The following is a 26,294-nucleotide window of genomic DNA, read 5'->3' on the forward strand; positions in this document are numbered from 1 at the left end:
TTAGTTGTCAAAGACTTATTTGTGGACTTAAAAAAATATATTATCTATAAATAACTACAAAACTGATACAAGCAAACAAGCATGCATTATTTATTTATTTATTTGTACATAGATGAAATTTAGTCATCAAGTCAAATCCCAAAACCTTTTCAAATTGCCAACCTGGAGCTCATTGCACATTGTTTTGGACATATGTATGAACCTGTCATAAAACACTGAACCATCTGCACTTGACAGGTCAGTCTGAATAATCTCAGTAACCATAACAACCACAAACATCAGCCCGTTTGATTAATATTCTAATAAAACTGATTAACTGGAGTAAATATGAATCTAAATTTATGATATTAATATATGCCGGTTATAATTCAGAAATATATATTAAACTGTGATAAATTTATATCAACTACTGTTGCTAAACATCACAAACTATCTAAAGTTGTTTTATTTTGTATATCTTTTCACTTGTTTATGGTTGAGAGAGGAAGCTCAGGGAAGTTTCTGTTGTTGATTTTCATCTTTGACTTTTGCATTAGGTAAGCTAGTTTTCTAAACTTGGTTAGTTGCTTTCTGTTTGTTGTTTTAGGCTATACTCACTCAGTTTGACATCTAGTTTCTGTTAAAGTTCCAATACTTTTATTAAATAAATTCATGTTTATTTTACTAAAACTTGTGCTGACTCTTCACTCTGGGGATGAGGTTTGAAGTGTGTTCTCCAGGCGCATTTTTATATTTTTAGTTCTAAATCACTATTATTTACCCAATTTTAGTCTTGTTACACCTTTTAAACAAAACTCTTATACTTAAAAGAGGACCGTAACACAACACAGCTTATTGAGGTAAAGTTGGTTTTATATTCGCACATTCAGACTTTCTCCTTAATAATATAATTTCACTATTCAGTGTATATAAAGTATATTCAGTATTCAGTATATTTAAAGTATTCATTGCAAATTATTAATAGTGAAATCATATTAGCAGCCAACAACCATCAAAGTACAACATTGTTCACAGTCAATTTAATAGTGCCAATGTTGTTTTAAAGTCATACTTACAAGTGATTTCAGTCCGAATATTCAAAGTACAAATGTAAACAATGTATGAAGCTGTCACTGAACGAATGTGCGAATATAAAACCATCTTTACCTTAATAAAGAGCTTTATGATTGTAAAACTCAACTTAGTCCAACCACAGGTGTCCATAAACAAGAAAGCACGTCTTCATTTAAAACAAAACAATGCCAGGCTACAGGATACATGTCTTTGTGTCATGGAAGAAACTGATTGTGTTTCTTATTTACCACCTTTGTTAGTATGCAGTGTTACCCAAAGATAAAAATAGCAAAGGCTGAACGTAACGTTACATTTGAAAAACGCGTGTGAAATAATTTTAGCAGGCTACTTACCAGTTTATCATCCGACTAAGTATCCATAACCATGTAACGTTATTATTCAGTTTCTTCATAACATGGCTCGATTAACGGCTCACAAACTCGCTAGCCAGCTACATGGCGAGCTAGCTGGGATTATATGGTGATCTAGGACAACACACAACACTCAAATAGACGACGCCAAACGATTAGCAAAAACGCTATGCGATACTGTAAATAGAGGGCGAACGCGGTTGTTTTTCGCCTGTCCTTTAATAAAGCATCATCTGAGGTCGATTATGGCGGAGAGGGAGTCTTGAAAAGAAATATGTGCTTTCTGAAGGAGTTGGTGAAATCTCTGAATCCACGCCTCGCCTTCTGCTACCGGTGTCATAGTGACGCTTCGCCATGGCAACGTGCGCGCGCCTGTCCGTCACCACTTGTTGAGCGCGAATAATATATAGGCATATTAGGCCTAATATTTGACAGACAACACGGGCGGAATATCTATATTTTAATAGTTTAATAGTATTATTCTTTTAAATACAAACGATCAAATAAATGTCAGAATAAAATAACAATTAAAATTAAAATAAAGCGACACGATGGCTCAGTGGTTAGCACTGTCGTTTGACAGCAAGAAGGTCGCTTGGTCGACTCCTGGCAGAGTCGACTGTGTTTGGCAAAATATGAACCTTGGGCACACAAAGAAAAATCCACAAATATCAGACAATTTAGCTTCTGGTGTTGTTTTTTTAAAATGACCACTTATCCAGCCAGTGTTACGTCAATAACATTGTCGCATCCTACATAACAATAATGGGCTCTATGCACGGCGGCGCGTGACGCATTTCCGGTAAAATTTAAGACCCCGAGCCTACTTCCGCCGATCGTACAGTACAGTGCTACAACAGGAGCGCTGCTGATAAAAACGAGTAATGTTTTGGACAGTTGTCTTAATGTTTTATGCCATTATAGCCCACTTATATATGTCTATGTCAGCTACATAAATATGACATCTAAACGTTTAAAAGTGTCATTTCAAAGACGTGAGAACAGTACTTGTAGATACCACTGCTGTGTTCAGCAATGCACAGCGTCAAAAATTGAACTCTTACCTTAGTTTCCACATGTTTCCAAAAGACAAAGTCGTGCAGAAGAGGTGGGTTGTTGATATTAAACGTGAGAATTTTACAGAAACAGAAAAAAACAAGAGTGTAGCTGACAATTTAAGTCTAGCAAACTGATCGAGGCTCGAGTGCCAACCGGATGCAGACATTTAAAGAAAGGAGCTTTTATGGCAAATAATAGTTTTCATTGCCTTTGAAGTTAAAAAAACTGAACATTAATATACATAAACATTTCTTAAGCTACTTTCTAAGTGCAATATTTAATTCAGAATAAAGACCTTTATTTTATTCACTGTACATATAAAATATAATTCACTGTATATAATTTGAAATAAAAATTGTCAAAAAAATGTAACATTTTGAAAAAAATATTTTATTCAGATGAACAGAAACAATAACATTGAATCAGTTGTTTTCTTGAATCAGGTGCTTCTTCTGTAACTTGTGCTTAGAGAGGTATTTGGGCTTATACGTATTAAATAAATAAATAAATAAATCACCCCTCTGTTTCATGGAACTTAACACATAATTGATCCATTCCAAACAATTGTTCACGTGACAACACACATTACACATTTCAGAGTAATGGGCTGTCTCGAAAAGCAAAGCAACCAAATGTTTGCATATCCCACTCTCAGCCACACAAGAGCAGGAGCTATTAACTAGCAGACGATGGCATGGATCTTCTGACGGATGTCCGCTCCAGGATTAAGTAACACATAAAATTTTCTAGCTCTGAATCTCATAATGTTACCTAGAAAACAGAAACAAGAATATTAATAGGTTTTTAAAGAGAGTCATTAAAGGCACTTCACTCAAAACTGAAAATTCTATTTCCTCATCCTTCACTTGTTCCAAACCTGTATGAGTTTGTTTCTGATGTTTAACACAAACAAAAATACTTTGAAGAAAGCTGGAAACTTGCAACAACTGATATTCATAGTAGTTCTTTTTCCTACTATGGAAGTCAATGGTTACAGGTTTTCAGCTTTCTTCAAAATATCTTCTTTTGAAAGGCATCTGCAGCAATATCATCAGATTAAACTACACAGTAAATCATTAATTTAAATTATTTAAAAGTAGCTCCCTTTAGTCACACTTTAAAATAAGGTTTCATTAGTTAATGTATTTGCTCACTATTAAAATAACTATTTAATATTTAATAGTTAGCATTGTTAAACTAATTTACTAATGAATAAAAATCCAAAGTCATGCTTGTTAACATTAGCTATTACATTGTGAGTTAACAAGCACAATGAATCAGCATTTGTTCATTAACATAAAAAACTAATAAATATTGCAATAGACAAATTGTTGATGTGAAATTAACTAATGACACCTTATTGTTTTGGGTCACCCTCCCATTTAATTACAATGTTATAGGCTAAATAGAAAGCATGCTATCTACACTGTTACACTGCATCTGTCATCTCCACTGTTTCAGCAATAAATCAGTTCAATAAATCACAGCGCTATTTGTCTGTTGTGGATGGAACGGCATTGTATTATTTCATTCCTAATATATCTTGCTCATTAATCATGCTTACAAGCTAAGACAGCATCTGTGTTTCTGTAACTATCCGAACTGAACAGTGGTGGTCACTTTAGAACAGTAAAAGTATGAATGGGACAGAATTTCACATGTATGCTGTCCTACTCTCAGCTAGTGAGGAGACTCCGATTTCTTCATAGATCTATCGGTAGTAATGAGCTCTCACTGAGACCTTATTCCTGCCCTGTTTTTACCTGACACTATGAGACAGAATTACGTACACATATGATTATTTTTACTTACGTGATAAAGCTTCCGATGGACGGATCGTAAGAGTATTAACGCTAAAGTTAGCCTTCAGGCTAGCTGAACTTACCTTCATAATTGCACAGGTAGGAAGATGCATAAAACTTGAAACCTTTCTCAAGCTTTGCTCTGCGGTGTTGTAGAGTACATCCGGACAATCATTTGCACATCGTTGACCATAATTTACTCGCAAACAGCGAGTAAATATTGACGACTCTGCCATAATACTGTTTACCTCCGCTTAAAATCACCCAGACCGGAAGCTGGACCGCGGCCTTAGACAAAACGCGGAAGTAATGCGTGCATATAGCCCATTCTGCATAGGAGCAATCCCAGCGTTATGCATGTGACATTTGCAATATAAACCCAAGACATCAATTCACATAGAAACTATTTGCTAACAATATATTGAAACATCTGCTTATATTTTCCTAAACAACTAACCACAGAGTTATAGGATCAGAAAAATTTTAAACTGTAAACATTTTTCATACTTTAAATGAGGAAAATAAAATAAAAAAGTCTGCAAATTTACAATATACTTGTAGGAATTCTGTGAATTAAACTGCACAACCCAAAAGAATAAGAGCTGGCTCTCTATAGAACTACAATGCATGATTTTATTTTATTTGACATTTATGAGGAAGAAGCATCGTTATGGAAGTGACACTTTTCCGTTATGGATGTGGCTGATGTGAAATTTGGTAAAATTGTTTGAAAACATTAGCAGTGAAATTTTTGAGTATTTTTAAATTAGGCTACTGTGAAATACTTGCTAACACAATGCTAACAATGCTAACAAAAATGTCGAAACGGTTTCTCTATTTTGTTGAAAACTTTTTTCATGGCAAGGTTAACTTTTGCATGGAATTGCTTATATGTTATGCAATAGATCTTAATGAGAATGTGCCATTATACAGCGCAGTGCATTCTGGGATTTTGGGACATGAAAACTTGGATCCCACTGCTCTGCATATGTTTACTGCATCATACACTGATTTCCAAAATGTTTTCTTATGGCAGCTCATTGTCACGGATAGGCACTTTCATTTATTTGTTCTGCTCTCTGTGCATCTGTGCTCGACTTCTCTAGATCCATGTTTCACTACACATTAGTCTTTTTTTTTTTATTCAGAGTAGTATAAGATGTTAAAAAATAAATAAATAAATAAAATATACATCAGAGGTGTCCAAACTTTTAACTTTTTCTTATAAAGGGTCAAAAACCAAACTTGATTGAGGGCTGTGGGCTGAAGTTAAAGATACCAAACCACATTACATTAAATTTGCTGTTGGCATTTCCAATTTATTTGAGTATTAATCAAAAACAACTAGAAATCATTGCTTTAAAACATATTAAATAATGATGCAGTATCATTTTTAACATTTTATAATGAACTTATTATAGTAAAAACATAAATAATCCCATTTATAACACAATGGAGTTCAATATGAAATACACAAGTCGAGCTGCTCTTGCCTTTACCTTGATTTGTTTGCCGAAGTCTTTTGCATCTGTCAAGTGACAGTATTTACATTTTAAGTCTGATTCATTTACAACATTTGATTTTAGAGGGCTTTTTGTAGCTCCTCAATTAAACAAAGAAACAAAAGTTTATATTTAATTCGAAATTACATCTCTGTCAAGGCATTCACCTCCAACCAACTGCCCATCATTTTCCCTCTCTTTTCAGATGGCATGGCGGGCCAAACCAAAGGTTACCAGGGGCCAACTATGGCCTGCGAGCCCTACTTTGGGCACCTCTGGTTTACATTGTAGTATACGCTCCAGAAAACAAGTCGAGAAGAGCAACTCACTTAAAAACCCATTGCTTATTTGTATTTTATATGTATTTTATATTACATTTTCTATATGGAAGTCAATAGAGCCCTCAAGGTTTCTAACATTTTTCAAAATATCTTCTTTTGTGTTCATGAGCAGAAAGAAACTCGTAAATGTTTGGAACCACTTCACAGAGAGTAAATAGTGAATACATTTTCATTTAGGAATGAACTATCTCTTTAATAACTTTCTTTTTTTATGTAGGAAATAGGAACTACATTTCCCATGATTCCCGTCTGGCGCTGGAGCCAGAGGATAAGCGCTGCCTCTGTGAGTGTGCGTCTCGGTCGCGGTGGAGCGAAGTGCACTGATGGAGCGCGAGCGGCTTTATTATAACACACGGGGCGCGAGCACTCACTTTAATTTCAAAGGGTGAAGCTGACGTCACGGCAGCTCCAAAGAAGTCTATAGAAAAAGAGAGAGCGCAACATCTCCGGCCGTCGTTCTGTCGTGAGAGGGCAAGTGAGGATTAGGATGGTCATCAGAGTATACATCGCGTCCTCGTCCGGATCTGTGGCGGTGAGTGAACATGTTTACACCGCACATTTCAGAGTTGCGTGTTGCATCAGTGTATTCAATTCTATTCTAAGGCTAAAATAATTAAATACCACGTTAAATAGATTATATATTAATACCATACACTGATTACAGTAACTTATAGCCTATTGAAAGTAGCGCATCTGTGCTTTCGGCTATATATGAAAATGTCAATAACACATAGTCACTTCATGAACTTAAGCATATCTGGCAACCCAAGCTCTCTTGCATGCATTGTGTACCATGATACAGGGTTAAATGGCAATATTGTTATATTATAAAGCTTTTTCTCAGTTATTATTTGAATATAAACCTGTATTTACTGTGGTTTTAACACAGTGCAGAAAATTCTGGAAAAATGTGAGTTATTGCAAATCTAAAATGGACTTTGTTACATAACCAGTGCCAAGATTTCTTCGGATTCCTGTTAAATGCTTTCCAATAGAGGTTCTAATGGTTATGTGGTTTATAATTTATATGACATAACCCAAAGCTGTTGTCTGCCTCGAAACACTGCAAACAGCCATAAAGCTTAGTGGTTGGACAAAGTGCATGTTTACATTACAAACCAACCCACTGCCAACTCCAGTGCCACAAACACTGGCGTGCTGATCGGCTCTGTTTTAATCTCTCTGTTATGCAGCCTGCAGGAAAAGCACAAGAAATGTCCTGATTCATTCAGAGTAGGGATTACATTTCAGCCTTTTAGAGAGCCGGTCCAGTGACATTGATTTTTAGTTCTTTAAATGAGGAGATTGCTGTCTTGGCACTGGCAGGCAGGAGAGTTGAGTTTATACTATTTTATCTGTATTTAATATCATTCATTCTGTGCTCTGCGGTTATCAGATGATGCTTGTGTAGTGACTCATTTGACAGCTCGGATATGGAGATAAAGCATGTGTTTTTTTGGAGGTTAGCGGATAAAGAGCCAAGTACTTTCAGCATTGTAACCTAATAGTAGCAGAATGAGGTAATGATCTAAATGAGTTATGCACTGATTTCCGCTCTTACAACAAGACCGTGACTGTTTACTCAAAAAGAGCTATTTTTAAATCTCTGTGCTTCTTTCTGCTCTTTATGGACAATTGTTTCTGCCATAGGAGGAAAAAAACTCAAGAGATTTTTCTTTCAGTTTTCAGTTTGTCTCACAATTCTGACTTTTGTCCCTCAAAATTGTGAGTTTACATCTTGCATCTTGATTTTTTTGTTCAGAATTGTGAGATATAGACTTAAGTGTATAGTTTTTTTCTAAATTCAAAGTTTGTGTCTTTATTGTCAGGGCTCTATTTTAACAATCTAAACGCAAAGTCTAAAGCGAATGGCCCAAAAGCATTAAGGATTTGTCCGAATCCACTTTTGCTATCTTAAGAATAGAAAAATACACTCTGTGCCCGGGTGCATAGTCTAAGAGTGTTGTGCTCATTCTCTTAATGAGTTATGGGTGTGTTTTGAGCATAACGTGCATTAAACCAATCAGAGTCTTTTCTATTTCTATTTACGCTTCCTATTTACATGGCGGACTTTGTAAGTGGAAAAACAGAATGCTTCACTAATGAAAAAACAGTTAAACAGACCATCTGCAGTGCAAGGATAAAGAACGAGCCTCCTCCATTCGGCCTCTTTACTTTCTCTTTACTAGACTGCACCGTAGACATCCTCTAGCCTACATATTTAATTTTGTTTAAGCGCAAAGATTTGTTATAAAAACATTTCTAAATTCAGTTTTAATTTCCAGCAAACGAATAAATGAACAATAATAACAAAGTGTGGGCAAAAAGTATATATCCAAGCATGCATCCTATTCTTATGCCCCATATGGTAAAGTATACATCTCTAAAACCCGACAGTTGGACAAATTTAAACTTGTTTTTATTAAAACAAATATAAATATGCATATGATAAATAATACAGCTAATAATAATATACAAATGCAAATTGTCATGAATAAACTGAAAAAGCCCACTGAGATGAGGCATGAAGGCAGTGATTTTTATATTTATGCAGAAAATAATAATTTTTGTAACATTTTAATCCTTTTTTTATATACAAGTAAAGATACTTGTGTGTCGCTGTACATCCTGTGTGCATTAAGCAATATGTAAGTGTTTGGACCCACATTGGTTGAACCCACTTTTAGTTGGTGTATGGCACACTCTATTTCAGTTCCTAAAATTAGCAACGCTCCTACACCCGTTTTAACACACGTTTTTTTAGACTGGCATGCCACAAAGTGTCGACAAAGTGATGCAAATTTATTTACTATTTTAACAATGTGGCGCGAAACATGAAAATTATGGTTGCGCTGGTCTGAAAGTAGCAACAAATCGCAACATTCACGTCTTGTGGCTTATTGTGCCATGGTGTATGATAGGGCCCATAGAGTGCAGAATTCTGAGTTTTAATCTTGCATTGTAAAAATCAATGTGTGCTGTCATGAATAATTAAGTGTAGCATCCTCTCATTTGGACAATTAGATAATGGATAAGTATGAGACACTGGTCTATCATCTTATTACTAGTCAATTGCTACATCACAAACATTACATGTCTACATGATATAGATTGTAAACTTAAAACAACAACTAAATAATACACAACACAAAGTCACCATTGTGAAAATATCAGAAAATCTAATTTAGCGCTTCATTTCTTTCTGACTATTTTTGATTTCAGTCTCTATCCAGGTCACGGCCCCAAATTCAAGGACATTCCAGAACCCAAACCAGGAGACTCTTGTTCTACATTTCAAATGAAAGTTTATATGAAAAATGTTCTGAGCTCTTTAGTTCAGTTTTGTCTTCTTTTGCTTTCAAACACTCGCTCTTCTGTGACAAACAAGATGAAAAATGAAGTGTCAGTTGCTGTGTGTAATTACCGATATGTGATGGTTAGACAGCCTGACTGTGTGTGTTTGTCTCTGCGTGTTTACTCCATTTGCTGAAGAGATCTGCTATTTAACGTGTGTTTTGTGTCAAGATGTTTATGAGCAGTGAGTGATGGTTGATGAAACCTGTCTGTATTTAAAGAGGACCTCCAGCCTGTTGTGCACTTTTAAAGCAACAGTTAAGGATGAGATGAGTGAGAGTTTTTTTCATGTACAGCTACACAAACACACTCTGATTCACATTAGCTTTCTTATGCTTCGGTCTGAGGGGGATTATAAAGGTCAAACCCCTGACTAACCTTTTCCACTCTTTCCACTCATCTACCTCCAACTGTTTCTCTTTACACACATGCTGTCCATGTGAAGGGCCGTGCACTCTCAGTGATTTTCAGTCAGCTAAGCTGAGTGTAAGACAGTGATATAGGCTCAGGAAGTGTGTTAAGAAAGTCTGAGTGGTGAAAGTGCATTCAGCTCATTGATTCAGAACAGAATGACACTCAACCTCTGCAAACTTGGGAGTTTCCTTTCCTTAAAAGAAATGATGTACATTATAAATAAATTACATTCAGATGAAATTTATTTTAAGTCATATCAGTATCCTACTAAAAGTTTGCTTTGAGTTTTCCAGCACAAATGAAATATAAATATTGGATGAAAATGTTTAACTTAATCATTAGTACTGTTGCCTAATTGGATTAATGATAAATGTTTAATAAACTTGAATGATAACTTGAGTTTTTGTTTGTACTGACAGTCAAGCCCAAAATTATTCATGGCAAATTCTCACTTAAAGTTACTTTTATTTGACCAGCAAGAGTTTTTATGACACATACATAATCAAAATGATAATAAGACAATGTACAAGAGGCGTCATTGTTTTAAGTCAGAATTTGAACAAAAACTTTAAGTCAGCATTTGCCAGGGGTATGAATCCGTTTGGCCTTGACTGTTCTGAATATTCACTTAGTTGACTTGTTTGTTATTGATTGAATAATTTTTTTTTTAATTCTTCTACAACAAAAACATTACTCAGAGTTGTTTCATTCTTGATTGTGTCAGCATTTTTGAACAAATCAGTTGTATGACCGATTTAACAACTCACTTGTTTTATTCTAGTTCATGAATTAGGGGTCGATCACATCGAAGGCGCTTTTTGCATTGAGAGGCATGACTTTTGAATGATTTACTATCAGCTGCAAGCATTTTGTGCGCTGCTTATGCACCCTGCATACCTCACATTTTAACTGCCTGCTGCACCTGAGTGGCAAAAGTGTGTTATATTAGTCTTGTCTTTTCATTCTCTAATCAAATATAAGCAGAGGCAGGTTTTCCGTTGAAGTCACTAAAGTGTTTGTGTTGTCAAATACGAAGACTTTTAAAGATAGAGGAGAGACTTGTGGTTGCTGTTTTGAGTTATGACTCAAAAACATGAGCTGTATGATTCACAAATCTTTTACAATTTTACAATATCATTAAATATTAAAATTATATCAATATCAACAGCAACACTCGCGCACAATAGGAAGCTGATTGATTCGTTGCCTGGTGACATAAAACCTGTCAACATTGGGAAGTGAAAATAAAGGATATAAAAAAATATTTACCCACCAAGATCAATGTTTAGATGTTATTGTTATTATTATTTGTATATTTCTGTTCAAACAGGCACCCAAAACCCAGAGTGTCCACTTTCACTCCTCTTCAAATCATGTGTACAGAATCCATTTAGGAAACAGCGTCTAATTATCAATATGTAATATGTCTGACAGTCACGTACCACTACATGTTTTGAGGATTGCATAGAGGGGCAATGGCCCCTGTAATGGAAAGGAAGGGAAATCCGCCATTTTTCTATTTATTTTAAAGTGTATGGTTTGCGTATAGTGAGGATCGGCCCTTTAATGTATATTGCCACCCTTCTTAAGAAACATTGAAAATATGGAAGAAATACGGTAAAATACCTTTATGGGATAATAGCGGGATAAAATTGTAAAATCCAGGAGAATCCTGGGAAAAATGGGAAGGTTGACAGGTATGCATAAAAGACGCAACTTCTTGTCAACAAAAAAGGGATTGTGGTGCGCCTTGCGTTTTTAGAAGTGTGATTGTTTTAGTTTTTAGGTGTGATCGGCAACTTAATCAGCATTTTTGAACAAATTGTTTAAACGAGTCATTCAACTATACTTGCATGTTCTTTAGCTCCTGAATGAGGCAGTGATTTTTGAACAAGGCTGAGCAAATAATTAAAGTACACACTACCTTGAGATCTTTCATTCTTGAATGAATATATGGTTTTAAACGAACAATTTACACAAACACAAGCAAACGCAAACTATTAGATTTTAGTTTACTCCAAGCAAAGCGTGTTATTTCTTTAAATTGGAAAAAAAAAAACTCAAAAGGGCATCATGAGTCCACTGGATTAAAGAAATGACTAGCAATCTTGCTCTGGAGAAGCTGACATACACTGTTAAAGGAAAATTACAAGATTTTTTAATAAAATATGGACTAATGGATTAATATTTATGTAAATTATTTACATATTTATTTTCACATTTTTAACCATTTGTTTTTTCACTTTTTATTTATTTATTTATTTTGTGTATTTTGTTCTGTAGTTCAAAAAAGTCAAAAACTTGACTTATTTTAATTAATTAGTGTTTTTGATCAAACAGACGATGAACAAATTATCCAACAATTCGCTCACTCGCCTTACCTTTTTCATCTGAATAAATCAGCGTATATTTTTTTTAAGAATCAACTAAATTAATAAAATACTCTAAAGCACAGTAAATGTCCACAACTTAATGCTGTACTGATATAACTTACAGAACAAGACAGAAGTTGATGATATATAGGTAACAATTGTTGAAAACAGTTTAAACGTAACTACCTAGTTGTGGCAGACATAAAGAAGTGCTCTTCTTAAAACAATTCAAATGGACAGATATTGTTCATGTCTCCAGTCTTATGTTTAGTGGATAAAACAATAGCTGCATTGTGTGTCAGCACTGGGTCGACACATGGCTAGAGCTGCTATTGTCCTGCTCTTTGTTTATCAGGGCAGGAGTTTTATAGAGCTTTGAAAAGACAGACATGACTGAATGTTTAAATTAGAGCTGCTCTTCCTTTAAACACAATCTCACTCTTTTTTCCAGTCAAACATGCATGTTATATGTAATTTGCTCATAAATGCATCACTGATATGAATCATCATGCAGCAAGGCCTTCACTGTGCACAGGTGTGTGTGTGTTTGTGTGTTTGTGTTTAGTGACAGAATTCATCTAAACAGCTCTCCATGCATCAGCCGCCCAGCAACATGGTCTGCAAAGTCAGCAGAGAGAGAGAGAGAGAGAGAGAGAGAGAGAGAGAGAGAGATAGGCAAGGCGAGGTAAGGCAGGGGACTTTTTGTACTCAATCTGTCCTCCTCCACAATGGAGACACATCCAAAAACACTCTCTCTCTGGACAGCACACTTCTTGGACGCCCTCTTATACAGCTGTTAAACCTACAGTGCTCAAACTAAAAAAGTTGTCAATGGATTCTGTTGAGGGTTAATGCATAGATATCAGCTGAAGGATTACATATAGCTAATCCATTAGCTTAAGTGTTTGTGTGTATGTGCTGAATGTTAATGTTAAAGTTTTTGTTTTGTTTTAGTTCACTTAGCTTGATTATAAGTTATATGCACTGTTGAGGAAAGTTACTTTTGAAAGTAACGCATAACAATATTAAGTTGCTCCCAAAAAAAGTAACTAGTTTTGTTACTTAGTTACTTTTTATGGTAAGTAATGCTTTATGTTATTTTTGAGGTTCTTTTTCTAACGTGGCTGAGGCTTAATCTCTTTTCAGAAATTGCAGGACGTTTTTTTTAGCAGAGGAGCTCTGCATTCATCATTGCAATTTATAACCTACACCTTCATTTCCTTTAAAAACCACATCAAAAGTAATAAATTGGGATAGTGTTATCTTCTGAGAACTTCCTGACTCCAGAGCTACATGTGGCATATATAAAGATTATTGAATGTTTAAAGCAATGTGTTTGCTATACTTTAGTACTTTTTGTCATATTAGTTATGTAAAATCACTGTCCACTGAGACAATCCCATTTTCCTTTTCTTCGATGCTTCCAAAACAACGAGAATACTTTTTGCAGTAATCTGTTATTCAATATGACTACATTCATTTTAAATCAGCAATTTATTTTTTCAAAGCTAATTAATTAAAAATTAACTCGCATTACATTTATACAAAAAAGTAACTCAAGTATTATTACTTGCAATATTTTATATTATTAAGGTACTTAATACTACTTCACTTGTTAGAAAAGTAATATTATTTTTATTTTTTTTTACTTGAGTTACGTGGAATGCGCTACCCCATCACTGGTTATATTTACTAAATATTTTTGTAAATTAAGTTATTGTCATTTTATTTCTTTTTAATAAAGTTTTTAGGTTTTAGTTTATATTGAAATAATTAATAATCTGTATCATAATATTTTCTTTTAAGATATTTTTAAATACATATATGAACTTCATTTGAAGTTTTAGTTTTGTCATTTTAGTTTTTAAAATATCTAGCCTTTGGGTGTAGCATAGATATTTTAGCACTTCATTATTTTCATCTCAATTTATTGTATTATTCTCGGCACAAAGTCTAAAGCGAAAGGCCAAAAACATTAAGGGCGTTTCTTAATCCACTTTTGCTATTTTAAAAATACACTCTGCGCCACGACGCATGGTCAAGGAGTGCTGTGCTTATTCTCTTAATGAGTTATGGGTGTGTTTTGAGATTAAAACAATCAGAGTCTCAGACTCCATTCCCTTTGAGAGTCAGTTGCATCGCGCCATGGTGCATTTGCTATTTACATGGCGAACTTTGTAAGTGGAAAACTGAATGCTTCACTAGAGAGAAAACAGTTAAACAGACCATCTGCAATGCGAAGACAAAGAACGAGCCTCTTGCAATCAGCCTTTACAATCTTTTTCTCTTTCTGTCTTTTGTGGAGAAGGAAACGGTGTTGTACACACTCCACTAAAGACATGCATTAGCCTACATAATTAATTTTATTTGTCAAGTGCAAAGATTTCTTTCAAAACTACATTCAGTTCTAATTTCCAGCAGACGAATAAATGAGCAATAATAACAAAGAGCAGTCAAAAAATATTGAGTAATATCAAAACATGTCCTATGTCCCATATAATCCAAAACCTGTCAGGTGGACAAATTTAAGCTTGTTTATATTAAAACAAATATAAATATGCATATAATTAATACTACTACTAGTAATAATAACTTTATACAAAAGCAAGTTGTCGTGAATAAACTCAAAAATGCCACTTGAAATGAAGAAGGGATGGAGGCAGTGGCTTTTATATTTATGTAAAAAATATCAATTTTTGTCATATTTAAATTCTTTAATTATTTTTAATTTGTAAAGATATTTGTGTTTTGCTGTACATCCTGTGTGTATTAAGCAATGTGTACGCGAGGTGCACAACTAACACGCTCTGCGCTGGACTTTAGACCTGCTTTCAGCTGTATTTTTCAGCAAAATACTATTGCACAGTATTTTAGTGCCTCAAAATAACAACTCGCCAACAATGCGCCTAATATAGCTTTTTTCTAGACCAGAACACCCATGAGTCCACAAAAGGCGCAAATGGATTTCCTATTCAAACAACGTTGCGGAAAACCGGAAAATAAGGTCTGAAAATAGCAACACGCTGCGGCAAACATGTCTTGCGCTTTATTGCGCTAGAATGTGAAAATGTGTAATATTTTCTTTGTTACAGCTTTTCAAATGTGTGGCATCAATTCCAGTCAGCATTGTTGCAGTTTTGAGAGGAAGATGTTTTTGAAAGGAATGCTATTTTTATTTATTTTTTTGCTTCTCTCTGTGCCTCTCTTTAATACATTTGTGCTAGGAATTTTTAAAAGATTTGTTTATTGGAAAGACTATGTTTGGCATTGTTGCACTGGAACACATTTCTTGACTTTTTAAACCTACTATAAAGGCAGTCAGAGAGCCGAGTGCAGAGGATGACGGACAGGTGGGAAAGATAAGGACAAAACATTTCTTTAATGTTAGGGAAGGATTTAGAACACCAGACAGAGAACAGATGTTAAAGGAACTTTTGACCACACAAAGCGCAAAGCAAAGCCACATTCACATAAAGTCTGTAATTGTTCTTTTCTTCTAAATCTTGTGTGATTTACACTTCGGTTATATTCAGAATTCCCAGCTGTATGTTTTCCATTCATGTCAAATGCAATCAATACTCTTCCTCCTACATCTGCTAATGGGGATTTCACTGAGTACTTTCTATCTGTGTTTTCAGGATTGGACATAAGGACACTTAAACACACAGTTCATGTATAACTGTATAGGGGTTGGGATATTTTAAATGACATTATCAAGTATGTCACTCTGTTTGCTAGAATCTACCTGAAACAATACTTTATGGCACAGCATGATGCAGAATATTACATCTGAGTTACTATGACTATTAATAGTCAGTGTATGATATATGATAATCAGTAATAACAAACAAACAAGAGCATAATTTCCTGAATATCAGCCCATGAATGTATGCAAATACTGAATTTATTCAACAATTCAGCAAACAAAATATTATGTTTAATATAAGGCGAGTTACATTTTAGACACAATGTCATCAGATTGATTTACCAACAAAAAAGTTTCAGACAAATCTGAAGCCAAGTATTTGTGTCTCAGAGTTACACTGTGCTATTTCATTTCTGAATTAGTCAGTTTTTTGACAATTTTTGTGAATGAATAAATGATCCATTCATCAAAATAGTCACTTGTAATATTTATAAATGAATCATCTGTTATGAAGAAATTGTTTAAATGAATGATTCAACAAATCAGACAGGCACTTGCCACCAAAATATTACACATCCTTTTAAGTGTATATTAATAAATAGACGCATTCAGTATCTGTCCTTTAGACCAAGCACATGTACAAACAATAAATGCTCCTACTCAAACCAATCTAGGGTATATACAGAAATCACAGATTGAAAATCAATACATTTTAAAGGTGCCCTATTATGAAAATCTGTGTATATCATGGCATAGTATAATAATAAAAGATTAGGATATGGAAAAGGGCATAGGCTACTGTGAGACACCTCTGTTTTCTCGTTTTCATGTTAATTTCATGAGGTTAAAATCACGGTGGACAACAGGCCAATCAGAAGACAAAACAAACTGTGATGAGCCTCACAGGCCACGCCACATTTGCATGTTTGCCTACTTTAGGTCATTTATCCGGACCTGACGAACAGCTACATCATCAAGAAAGCATGACTCATTTGCACCTCTGAGATCATAAAAAAGTTCTGAAATCATTAATATGCAAGCCTCAGGCTGCATTTGATAAGCCAAATAATTCTATTCATACAACAGTGATAATTTCCATCCCTTCAGTTATTTTAAGTGTATTGTTTCACTCAATATGTATGTGAGACTTTTATTTTGAAGCACAAGACATGTTCAAACTCTCCTCAGGACACAAGGAAGATTTACAGATTACACATTTATTCATCTCCACGCCAAAGAGCCATGGGGTATGTTTAATTACATCTTTTATTAATTCATCAAAATTTGATGCGTATGTTTCAACAAACACATGTACTGAATCGTGTCAAATCACTCAGCCGTCCTATGTTTATGCTGAAGTTGTTATTAATACCTGGCTCAAAATACAACGCGATACATCTCTATCACATCTCTCTCTTTAATTCAAATTTAGCCTTTATCTACAACAGATCTGGTGTGCAAAATAGGTTAACGTTACTCTGATTGTTTTTATATTTGTCTGTGTTTAGCATACATGCTTTCTGCGTGTCTGTAACGTCCCCATTCACACAGGGCGTCAGCATCAATGCTTACCATTCACTTTGAATGGGTGACGTCAGGTGTTGCTGAACTGCAACTTGTGGATCTGTCAGCGCTGCTTCAGTGACATTGCTAGCTGCAGAAGTTGGAAAATTCTCAACTTTTTAAGCGACAACGGAAGCGTCAACCAATCAGATCGCTTCATGCAAATACCCCAGCTCAGACGGTAGCCGATTGTGGACTAATTTCATTGGCTGACGCTGCTTTGACGATCGCGTCAGCTTCAACTTCAGACACGCCCTCTGTCAAGCGTTACCGCTGAAGTTTCGTGTGAATGCAGGGTAATGCTGCGTTCGAACCAGAAGCGGAAGCTGGAAAATCGCTCGAGTTGGAAAATTTGAACTTCAGCGGACATTCGCGCTGCGTTAACCAATCAGGAGTTTTCTCTTGTAGGGGCGTGATTACAACGTAGTGTCTGTTGTTGGTGTCCTGGGGGAAAATCCTTCTGCCCACACTGGACAACAGTTCATCAAACTGGACTCGGCTCAGTCTGAAGCACCGCTGTAAGCTTCCATCATCCAGATATAGTTTCTGGAGGAGTTTATGAGTTCACAGAGCTGGGTGCACCTCAGAATGGATCTAGTGGACTTTAGTGGCTTCAAATGAGTCAACGCTGTTTTTTCCGTCCTCCTAAAGTACATAAACTATTATTTCAATAAAATCCATGTTAGCCATTTAGGAACGAAGCTAGAGTCACTGGGCACACTGTAGCCCTGCCCATGATCCGAATATGTGTCTATTGCTCAATGAAATTGACGAGCGAATGAAGCGAGTAAACTCAAAATGTTCATCTGTCTATTTACATGAAAATAGTGCAATTTATTGGAGTGTGGGTTTCCTCCGGGTGCTCCGGTTTCCCCCGCAGTCCAAAGACATGCGGTACAGGGGAATTGGGTAGGCTAAATTGTCCATAGTGTGTGTGTGTGGATGTTTCCCAGAGATGGGTCGCAGCAGGAAGGGCATCCACTGCTTAAAAACTTGCTGGATAAGTTGGCGGTTCGTACCGCTGAGGCAACCCCGGATTATTAAAGGGACTAAGCCGAAAAGAAAATGAATAAATGAATGAATAAATAAATAAGCTTAAAACATGTTTCAATGTTTCTGGAGTTTGTGTAGATAGCAGAGAACAATTTAACTTATTAAACCATCGCAGTATACGGCACTATTAAGACCTTTTAAAAATATTTTTTCTATACCATTTAAGATCTTATCTTCACTTTAGGTTTCCACCGGTAACATTAGCAAAATGTTAATTTACTGAGTGTAAGAAACTAATCCTAAACTAAAACGCTATTCACATACTCAATAAAAATGCTAATCCAGCAGGTGGCGCCTAAAACAGCAGAGATAATGGTGTTTCATTGGTTACTGCAATAAACAAATCAGTGTGACCTCAAATCTAGGCAGGATTCTATAGATTTCATAAACCATGCCACATCCCGATAATCAGGCTAACTTTTTGCATAGTGATACAGAATTGAATGCCTTGTAAACTAGAATTTAAGACTTTTAAATATTTTCAAATTGATCTAAATTGATCTAAATAATACTTTTTAAGACCCAGCGGACACCCTGCAATAATTAATAAATCTTACAGGATGTCTGGAAATATGTTGCATAATGCCAGTCTATGGTCTTGGCTGTCTGCAATTAACATCTACATTGACTATCAAACATTACAGTCATAGCAGAAGCCAGGAAAAGTTTGGTTTAAGTCGTCAAGTCAGTGATATCTCATTATGAAATTATTATAGTTCAGCTGACAGCATTATTACTCTTCATATCACTGTTTACAAGTCAACCAATCACAACAAACTGGACCATCTGACCAATTAGAGCAGAATAAGTTCCTAGAAACCACTGGATATTTGAACGAATCACTTGCATGGATATAAGCCAATAGGAGACCTCCAACAACAAAATTAAATATCTTTAAAAAAACATGATTGGAGAACTAAAGGTTTCGTGAAGTGCTTTAAAATGTGCATTTTTATTTGATGTTTGGCATAATCTCAAGTAAAAAATGAAAAGAGAGTGGGACAGTAGCTCCTCCCCTTTTAAAGAAAATAGCCAATAGGGTTTTGTTTTTATCACAGCTCTGCCAGTGAGAGGGGTTGATCTCAAGCACATCAAATGAAGAGCAAATGAGAAGCATCTTGATGGGGGCGGGTCATGTCAGATACTCAAAAGCATTTGATTGGTCAAGATTTTATAAAAAAAACTAAAATATGAGGTAATGTAAAAAAAAAAATTGTTGATCCATTTAGGCAGAAGTGAGTGACAAACTGCAAGTTTTACATTTTATATCAGTTTTATATTTTAAATTTTATAACTTAAATGTTGTCACTGTTTTGGAGCACAGCTAATAGATACGCTTAAGACTAATAGACTGGAAAAACTTTATTTTAATTTCACTAGACCTTTAAAACCTAAGATCATTAAAAAGTATTTCAATGTGTGATCCCTCAGGTGAAGAAACGTCAGCAGGCCATCGTGGGCTTTCTGGAGGCCAACCGGATTAGCTTTGAGGAGGTTGACATCACCATGCTGGAGGATCAGAGGCTCTGGATGTACCAGAAAATTCCAGACGAAAAACGACCAGAAAAAGGCAATCCTCTGCCCCCTCAGATCTTCAATGGAGAGGACTACTGTGGTGTGAGTCGATCTTTTACTTTCATTACAAACTAATCTACATGATTTATATCAGACAGGTGATCTACCATCTCCAATTAAACTATCATTAACATTCAAATATCTATTAGAAGCTAATTTATAGCTGGACACTTGCACGCTGGTTACATCTTCATATCTTCGTCAATATACCACAGACCTCAATTTGGTATTAATTGGTTCAGCAAAAAGTCTGATGGATTATGGAGGGGTTTGCTAAAGTAATACTGTGTTTCTCTCAGATAGTTCAATCGATGAAAAGCTAAAAGCTCTGTCTGTTCAATGAGTCCATGTTGGGCTGGTTTGAGAGGATGTTTATTAAAAATCAATACATGTAAACAAAGATCCATGGTGTACACTGTGTGGCACTGTTCCCTTTTTCAGCCAATTACATTCTAGCGTGGCATTTAATCTGTTTGCTTCAGCCAATCATATTAATTAATATATATGCTGCAGGTTTGTGTGCTTTGTAGTACGTTTTTTTGTTATAAAAAGTTAAAAGCAATAAAAAAAATCTTATATAAGGTAAAATAAGCCACTGATTGTTCTGAAACATGACTTCAACTTTCAAAATGTAATAATTAAACAAAAGGATTTGCAGGCAAAAATTCACATTTACATTTCATTCTATTACAGTTGTAGTGTAATCACTATGACACCCTAGCCATAAATGGTTGAAGAATAAAAATACATCTTAAATTAGAAAGGAATTATCCCTCAAGGCTCGAGGTCAGGTTTGTATATTTTATGAATGACTCATGGCAGTAATGGTTAGATTTTGCTGAGAGTCCAAATGAACTAATCTAATCTCTAACAATAATCCTGATTACTCTCAGACTCCACCCCTAACACATCTTTTAGCCAATCAGAAGAGCAGATCCTCTTCCTGTGCAATACATTACAGTGATTAACACTTTAGCACTAATAGAGGGAAAGAGGCATTCATTATTGTACATTAAGAGCTAGTGTTGCATATTTTATCAAACAAAATATGGACAAAGTGCTTCAGATTGATGGATGGATCAATAGATAGACAATTTATTAGAATCAAATTTTTCTCTTAATTGGTTTTATGTTATTATAAGTGGAAATATTATATCTATTCTTAAATATAAATAGAGCCAATCTGCTGAGTTACACATGCTAAAAATACTCTCCTGAGTCATTATCATTTGATTATTTTGCAGGATTATGAAGATTTCTTCCAGTCTAAAGAGACGAACACAGTGTTCTCATTCCTCCGTTTGCCCTCTGTGAAGGTACAAACACTCCCACTTCTCTTTTAATCACTTCACAGTCCAGCACAAAAAGCTTAACATGCTTAAATCAAAACCCATTTTTTTAAGAAGCAAACTGTTTTTGATAATAAAATCTGTACTCAAAGAATCTATTGTGCATACACTTTATTTTTCATACCCAAGCAAGCTGCTTTTGGCTAGTTTAATCAATTACAAAAATTTTGATAATGTCAAAAAAATTGTAATAAATAAATCAATAAATAAATAAGTTGTTAAAAAATCATAAAAATTGCATTTATTGGTGAGCAAGCAAAATATTCCAAAAACACAGGCATGATTGGAGTTGTATTTGCTTGGAGTATTTGTATGATGTATATCACACAGGACACCAAACTTTAATACATTCTTTATTCAACTCAAAAGGTTTTAGTGTTATATTAAAGTTATATAGTTATATACTGAGTGTTATTATAATTTCAGTTTGTTTTATACTTTTTTATTCTAAATATACTATAACATTTAAAGCACTTATTGTGGGGATGGACATTTGGAAATGTTAAATGATGCTGACAAAATAGTCACACTTTTGTTTAATTATTAGAATACATTGGAAATTGCGCCTAAACAAATCTACAGGAGGCTATATTTTGAGTCATTAATTTATTCATTTTCTATCAGCTTATTCCCTGATTATCAGGAGTTGCCAAAGTGGAATGAACCGCCAACTATTCCAGCATATGTTTTACTCAGATGCCCTTCCAGCTGCAACCCATGACTGGGAAACATTTTTTGAGACATCAACCTGTAATTTGAAAAATAGCAAAAATTAATTTATGGATTAAGTTTTTATAATAGGTTACCTATGAATAGTTCACCTTTAATAGTTAACCTTAAAATGAAAATTAAAAGTTTAGGTGGGGATTAAAGATAATACATTTTTTACTTTTAGACTTACTGTTTTGCTTCACAGGCATTAACATAGCATTGCTTGATATGGTATTTTGACTCTCGTAGTTATAATTACCATTGATTTGGATTATGAAACACCATTATACTTATGAAACCCCAGAAACGTAGCTAAAATGTTCTTTTTTAAAGCTATAGAAACAAAACAAGGCACCTAGATTTTGTATTATCCAATGGTAATTAAGTTAACTGAAAAATTGTCATTTTTATAAACGCTAATAATATAGAAATTAAAAATTATATAGAATATAATTACTGTACAAGGATAATGTAGTACTGCAACAAACTATTCTGAAATACAAACTACACAATCCACATAAACATCAAAAGCTTAAAAAAAAACATCTTAATTACACAATCATTCATTCATTTTTTTTCAGCTTAGTCCCTTTATTAATCAGGGGTCACCACAGCTCAATGAACCGGCAACTTTATTTCACAATCAAATAAGAAATATTATATGTATTCAAGATATATTCTGTGATTTTCACTCAATTTAATCTATTTATATCCTGTATACGAATCAGCAAGAATAAGATAGAGATCATTAAGATACAATTTTTTGTTCTAGCTCAACAGTGGCTTAATGTGATGATATTAAGCATATTATTAAGAGGATTAACATCTCTTTTTCCCCACAGGACTCTGAATCCTAGACTTTATTGCTGACATTTCCATAGACTGAAACACTGTGCTATTGCCTCTTTCTCCTGTCGCGTACCTCTCGTCCCCGACTGAAGCCCTCACTGCCAGCGATGCTTTTGCCAAACACACGCTGCCCTCCAGCTTTCTCCATTCAAAAACACACACACGCACAGGGTGGTCAATATTTTCTATGCCTAATTAAATATTTATATGTGTTGCTGTTATTACTTTGTTTCATTTGTTTCATCTGTTGCATGAAAAGCATAGTTTGCTTTTTAAAACACAATACAGGGATTGAAGATTGAGTTTATAGATGCGTGGTAGAGTTGTGCCGTAATCAATACATGAAGTTCTGAATGTGTTGTAAATTGTTTTTGTTAAAGTGATAGTGCACTCCTAAATAATGAACATTTACTCAGCACCCAGCAAGACAATTTGTGTTTAATAGAAATATAAATGTAGACAGCTTGGCTAAAACAAAAGCTTAACATGGGCTGTCAGTGAAAATCCAAAAGACATCTAAGAATAGCCCAAAACTAGACTAGTCGTCAAATAGACAGATCATACAGAGTTTATATGTGTAGTCATTCATTCTTAGACCTAAGACCGATTCTTAGAGGCGTATTCTTAGACATCTATTATATTTTTCACTGACAGGCCAAATTTGGCCTTGTTTTAGCCAGGCTCTCTACATTTAGACATCTATTAGACATCAAAAATTGCTTCCTGGGCATTTAAATCATAGTTCAAAACCTCTATGATATATAGTTTATTTTTCTGTCGAACACAAAAGAAGATGTTTTGAAGAATAACTGGTAAGGCCTTGAAAACAATAGTAGGAACAAATATAGCCTACTAGAATTTTCATTTTTGGTGGAACTATCACTTTAAGGAGCTCAACAGACAGTAAATGTAAGGAAAAAGCAAAAGAATCTGGTTTAATATGTTTTTTTCTGCATCCTTTGATCTATTTAAGTAAAAATAACTTCAGAAATGGCTTTATAACAGGAAATATAATCCTGACCTGCATGAAGATGTGTTTCCACGCCTCATCGTGTGTACTGCTCCTGAATCAGTATTTGATGTCAAAACCTACAGCCTTCATTCCTGTGGAAAGAAAAAAAACTTAATAACTCAAATGTCCAGGATCTCTCAGTCTTGTCTTCTTAAAGTGTCTGTTAAAGTGTTTTTCTTCTCAGGGGTATGTTAGCATGTAGCATGTAGCACACTGTGAACTTTCAGCTCATTATCAAACGATGCTGAGGTGAATATTTATGTTTTGTTTACACACAGTACTCATTCTATTTAACATTCCTTGTTAGAAATCCCCTGAAACAAATCCCAGACACGCTCTCAAACCTACTTTTCACGTATTGTTCATTATATCGCGCCTTGCTTCGTTTCTCCCACACTTTCATTAAATGATTCCACATGAACGAGCACCGCGCTTATGTTTACGCGCACATACACACCATTCTCAGGACACAATGATGTTTTATGCCCCTTTTTCCTCTCACTTATTGTGAAATGCAATCAATCATTTCTCTATGTACGTTATTGTTTACTTTCCACATCTAAATGAATATATTTAAAAAAACAAAACAAAAGCTAATTTGTAATAAAGTATATTCGAAAGTTTGGTTTCTTGTGTTTCTTAAGACTTTGCTTGGATAGACAGAGATCCCACACTTAACTTTTAGTGCAGTGGTGCATATCATGCATGCCTTTGTATGTGGTGCTTTTGCATTAATAGCTAATATAAGTGGATGACGTTGAGAGCGTGAGAAAATGTTGCTCCTGTATAAATAGATACAGATGGCTGCTGTCCATGAGTTCATGAATGCTGATGAATTGAATGGATAAAGTGTTCAAATGACATACTTTACAGAAGACCTGCCTATTGCTTGATCTTAAAGTTACTTTACTTTAAAAATGCATGAAGTGTATTGATAGTGCATTATTTATTATTATATTAATTCATTAATTTTCTTTTTGGCTTAGCCCCTTTATTCATCTGGTGTCGCCACAGCGGAATGAACCGCCAACTTTTCCAGCATATGTTTTACACAGCGGATGACCTTTCAGCTGCATTCCATCACTGGGAAACATCCATACACACATACAGCTAATTTAGCTTACCCAATTAACCTTATAGCGCATGTCTTTGCACTGTGGGGGAAACCGAAGGAAACCCACGAACACAGGGAGATAATGCAAACTCCACCATGAAGTTGCTGTGAGGGGGTTGTGCTACTCACTGCACCACCGTGACAGCCTTGTTATTATATTTTAATACAATTAAAGTGTGTACAATGAAAGTAGCATTTAATGCAATTACATTTTTATTAGTTATAAAATTAATCTAAATAATGAAGTGGATAGTTAAAATTTTTTGATAAGGCAAAACAATGCAAGTCTTATAAGAGGATTTCTCCATACTTCTTTACTTCATAATGAAAAAAGGCTAAAGGTTTGAGTGAGTCTGCTCCCTAACACTAATATATGTAAATAACTTTTACTGTACCTGCTAATAATGAAAAAAAAAAAGTCATGTGGTTCCTCAACATCTTGCCATGTTTTGATGTTTTACATTTAGATAGATTTACTTGAGAAGCAAAACAACATGAGATTTGTGCAAAAATGGATTGCAATGAAGTAAACTATAAACATCTGCCAATGGGCTCATAAAATATCACTTTAATCCAATATAAAAGTAATTTTTATACCAGAAATTTGTGCTCGTTTCAAGCATAAACTTAATTTTGCATTTATGTAAATTTGTCCTGCACTAAAACATGCTAAAACTATTTAGGAAATATTGCTATGAATTAGTTTTTTTATGGCAGTGTATGCAATATTTAAATGTCATGATGACTACAGTACGAATTAATGACTTTCTGCTCTGATTTGAGACATTGTTAAGGGTAATGGGGGGTTATATTGTGTAAGGGCAAGATAAGCTAATTAAAACACTTTCTGCAAACTATAATAAAATACCATTTCCATTGGTTCAGACATTTTAAAAGGACTCAATGTTTTGAAAAAATATCAGATGGACACAATGTATTAATAATGATAATAAGGATTTGCAACATTTGAAACATTAACACATTACTACAACCTAGTGGCCAAATAGGGAAATTTTTTCCCACAGCTCTAAAATATGGTGCTATATTTAGATATGCCTGTGGGACCAAAATGAGTTTTCAGCATCAAATCAATAGAGTAATTAATATACTCTGTAAAAAATATCCGTAAATTAGCAGTTTTTTGTATAATCTGA

At 34.7% G+C, this 26,294-nt stretch overlaps 2 protein-coding genes and 1 long non-coding RNA gene across 25 annotated transcripts in view; 1 reads left to right on the forward strand and 2 right to left on the reverse strand.

Annotated features, from left to right (window-relative positions):
- Window positions 1–26,294, reverse strand: part of lca5 (lebercilin LCA5) — a 52,834-nt gene that overhangs the window by 19,179 nt on the left and 7,361 nt on the right. For 12 of the 23 annotated variants that reach the window (XM_073939213.1, XM_068219069.2, XM_073939209.1 and 9 more), the window contains exon 1: window positions 1,407–1,753. The gene's annotated coding sequence lies outside the window, so the exon portion shown is untranslated. Of the gene's footprint in view, window positions 1–1,406; window positions 1,754–24,035; window positions 24,453–26,294 lie in introns of those variants that run through there. The other 11 variants (XM_073939216.1, XM_073939206.1, XM_073939201.1 and 8 more) reach the window with 3 other exon arrangements.
- On the reverse strand, window positions 2,853–4,574 carry si:dkeyp-79f12.7. The gene is made up of 2 exons (NR_170130.2): window positions 4,369–4,574; window positions 2,853–3,254 (listed from the first exon to the last, which is right to left on the reverse strand). It is a non-coding gene; the product is annotated as a si:dkeyp-79f12.7 (long non-coding RNA).
- Window positions 6,472–24,650, forward strand: sh3bgrl2 (SH3 domain binding glutamate-rich protein like 2). The gene is given in 4 exon segments (NM_001002197.1): window positions 6,472–6,660; window positions 19,962–20,147; window positions 21,350–21,421; window positions 23,008–24,650. Coding segments are annotated over 4 exon segments (318 nt in total). The 5' UTR covers window positions 6,472–6,615; the 3' UTR covers window positions 23,023–24,650.

Source organism: Danio rerio, chromosome 23 (assembly GCF_049306965.1).
Source record: "Danio rerio strain Tuebingen ecotype United States chromosome 23, GRCz12tu, whole genome shotgun sequence".
Classification (NCBI taxonomy): Eukaryota; Metazoa; Chordata; class Actinopteri; order Cypriniformes; family Danionidae; genus Danio; species Danio rerio.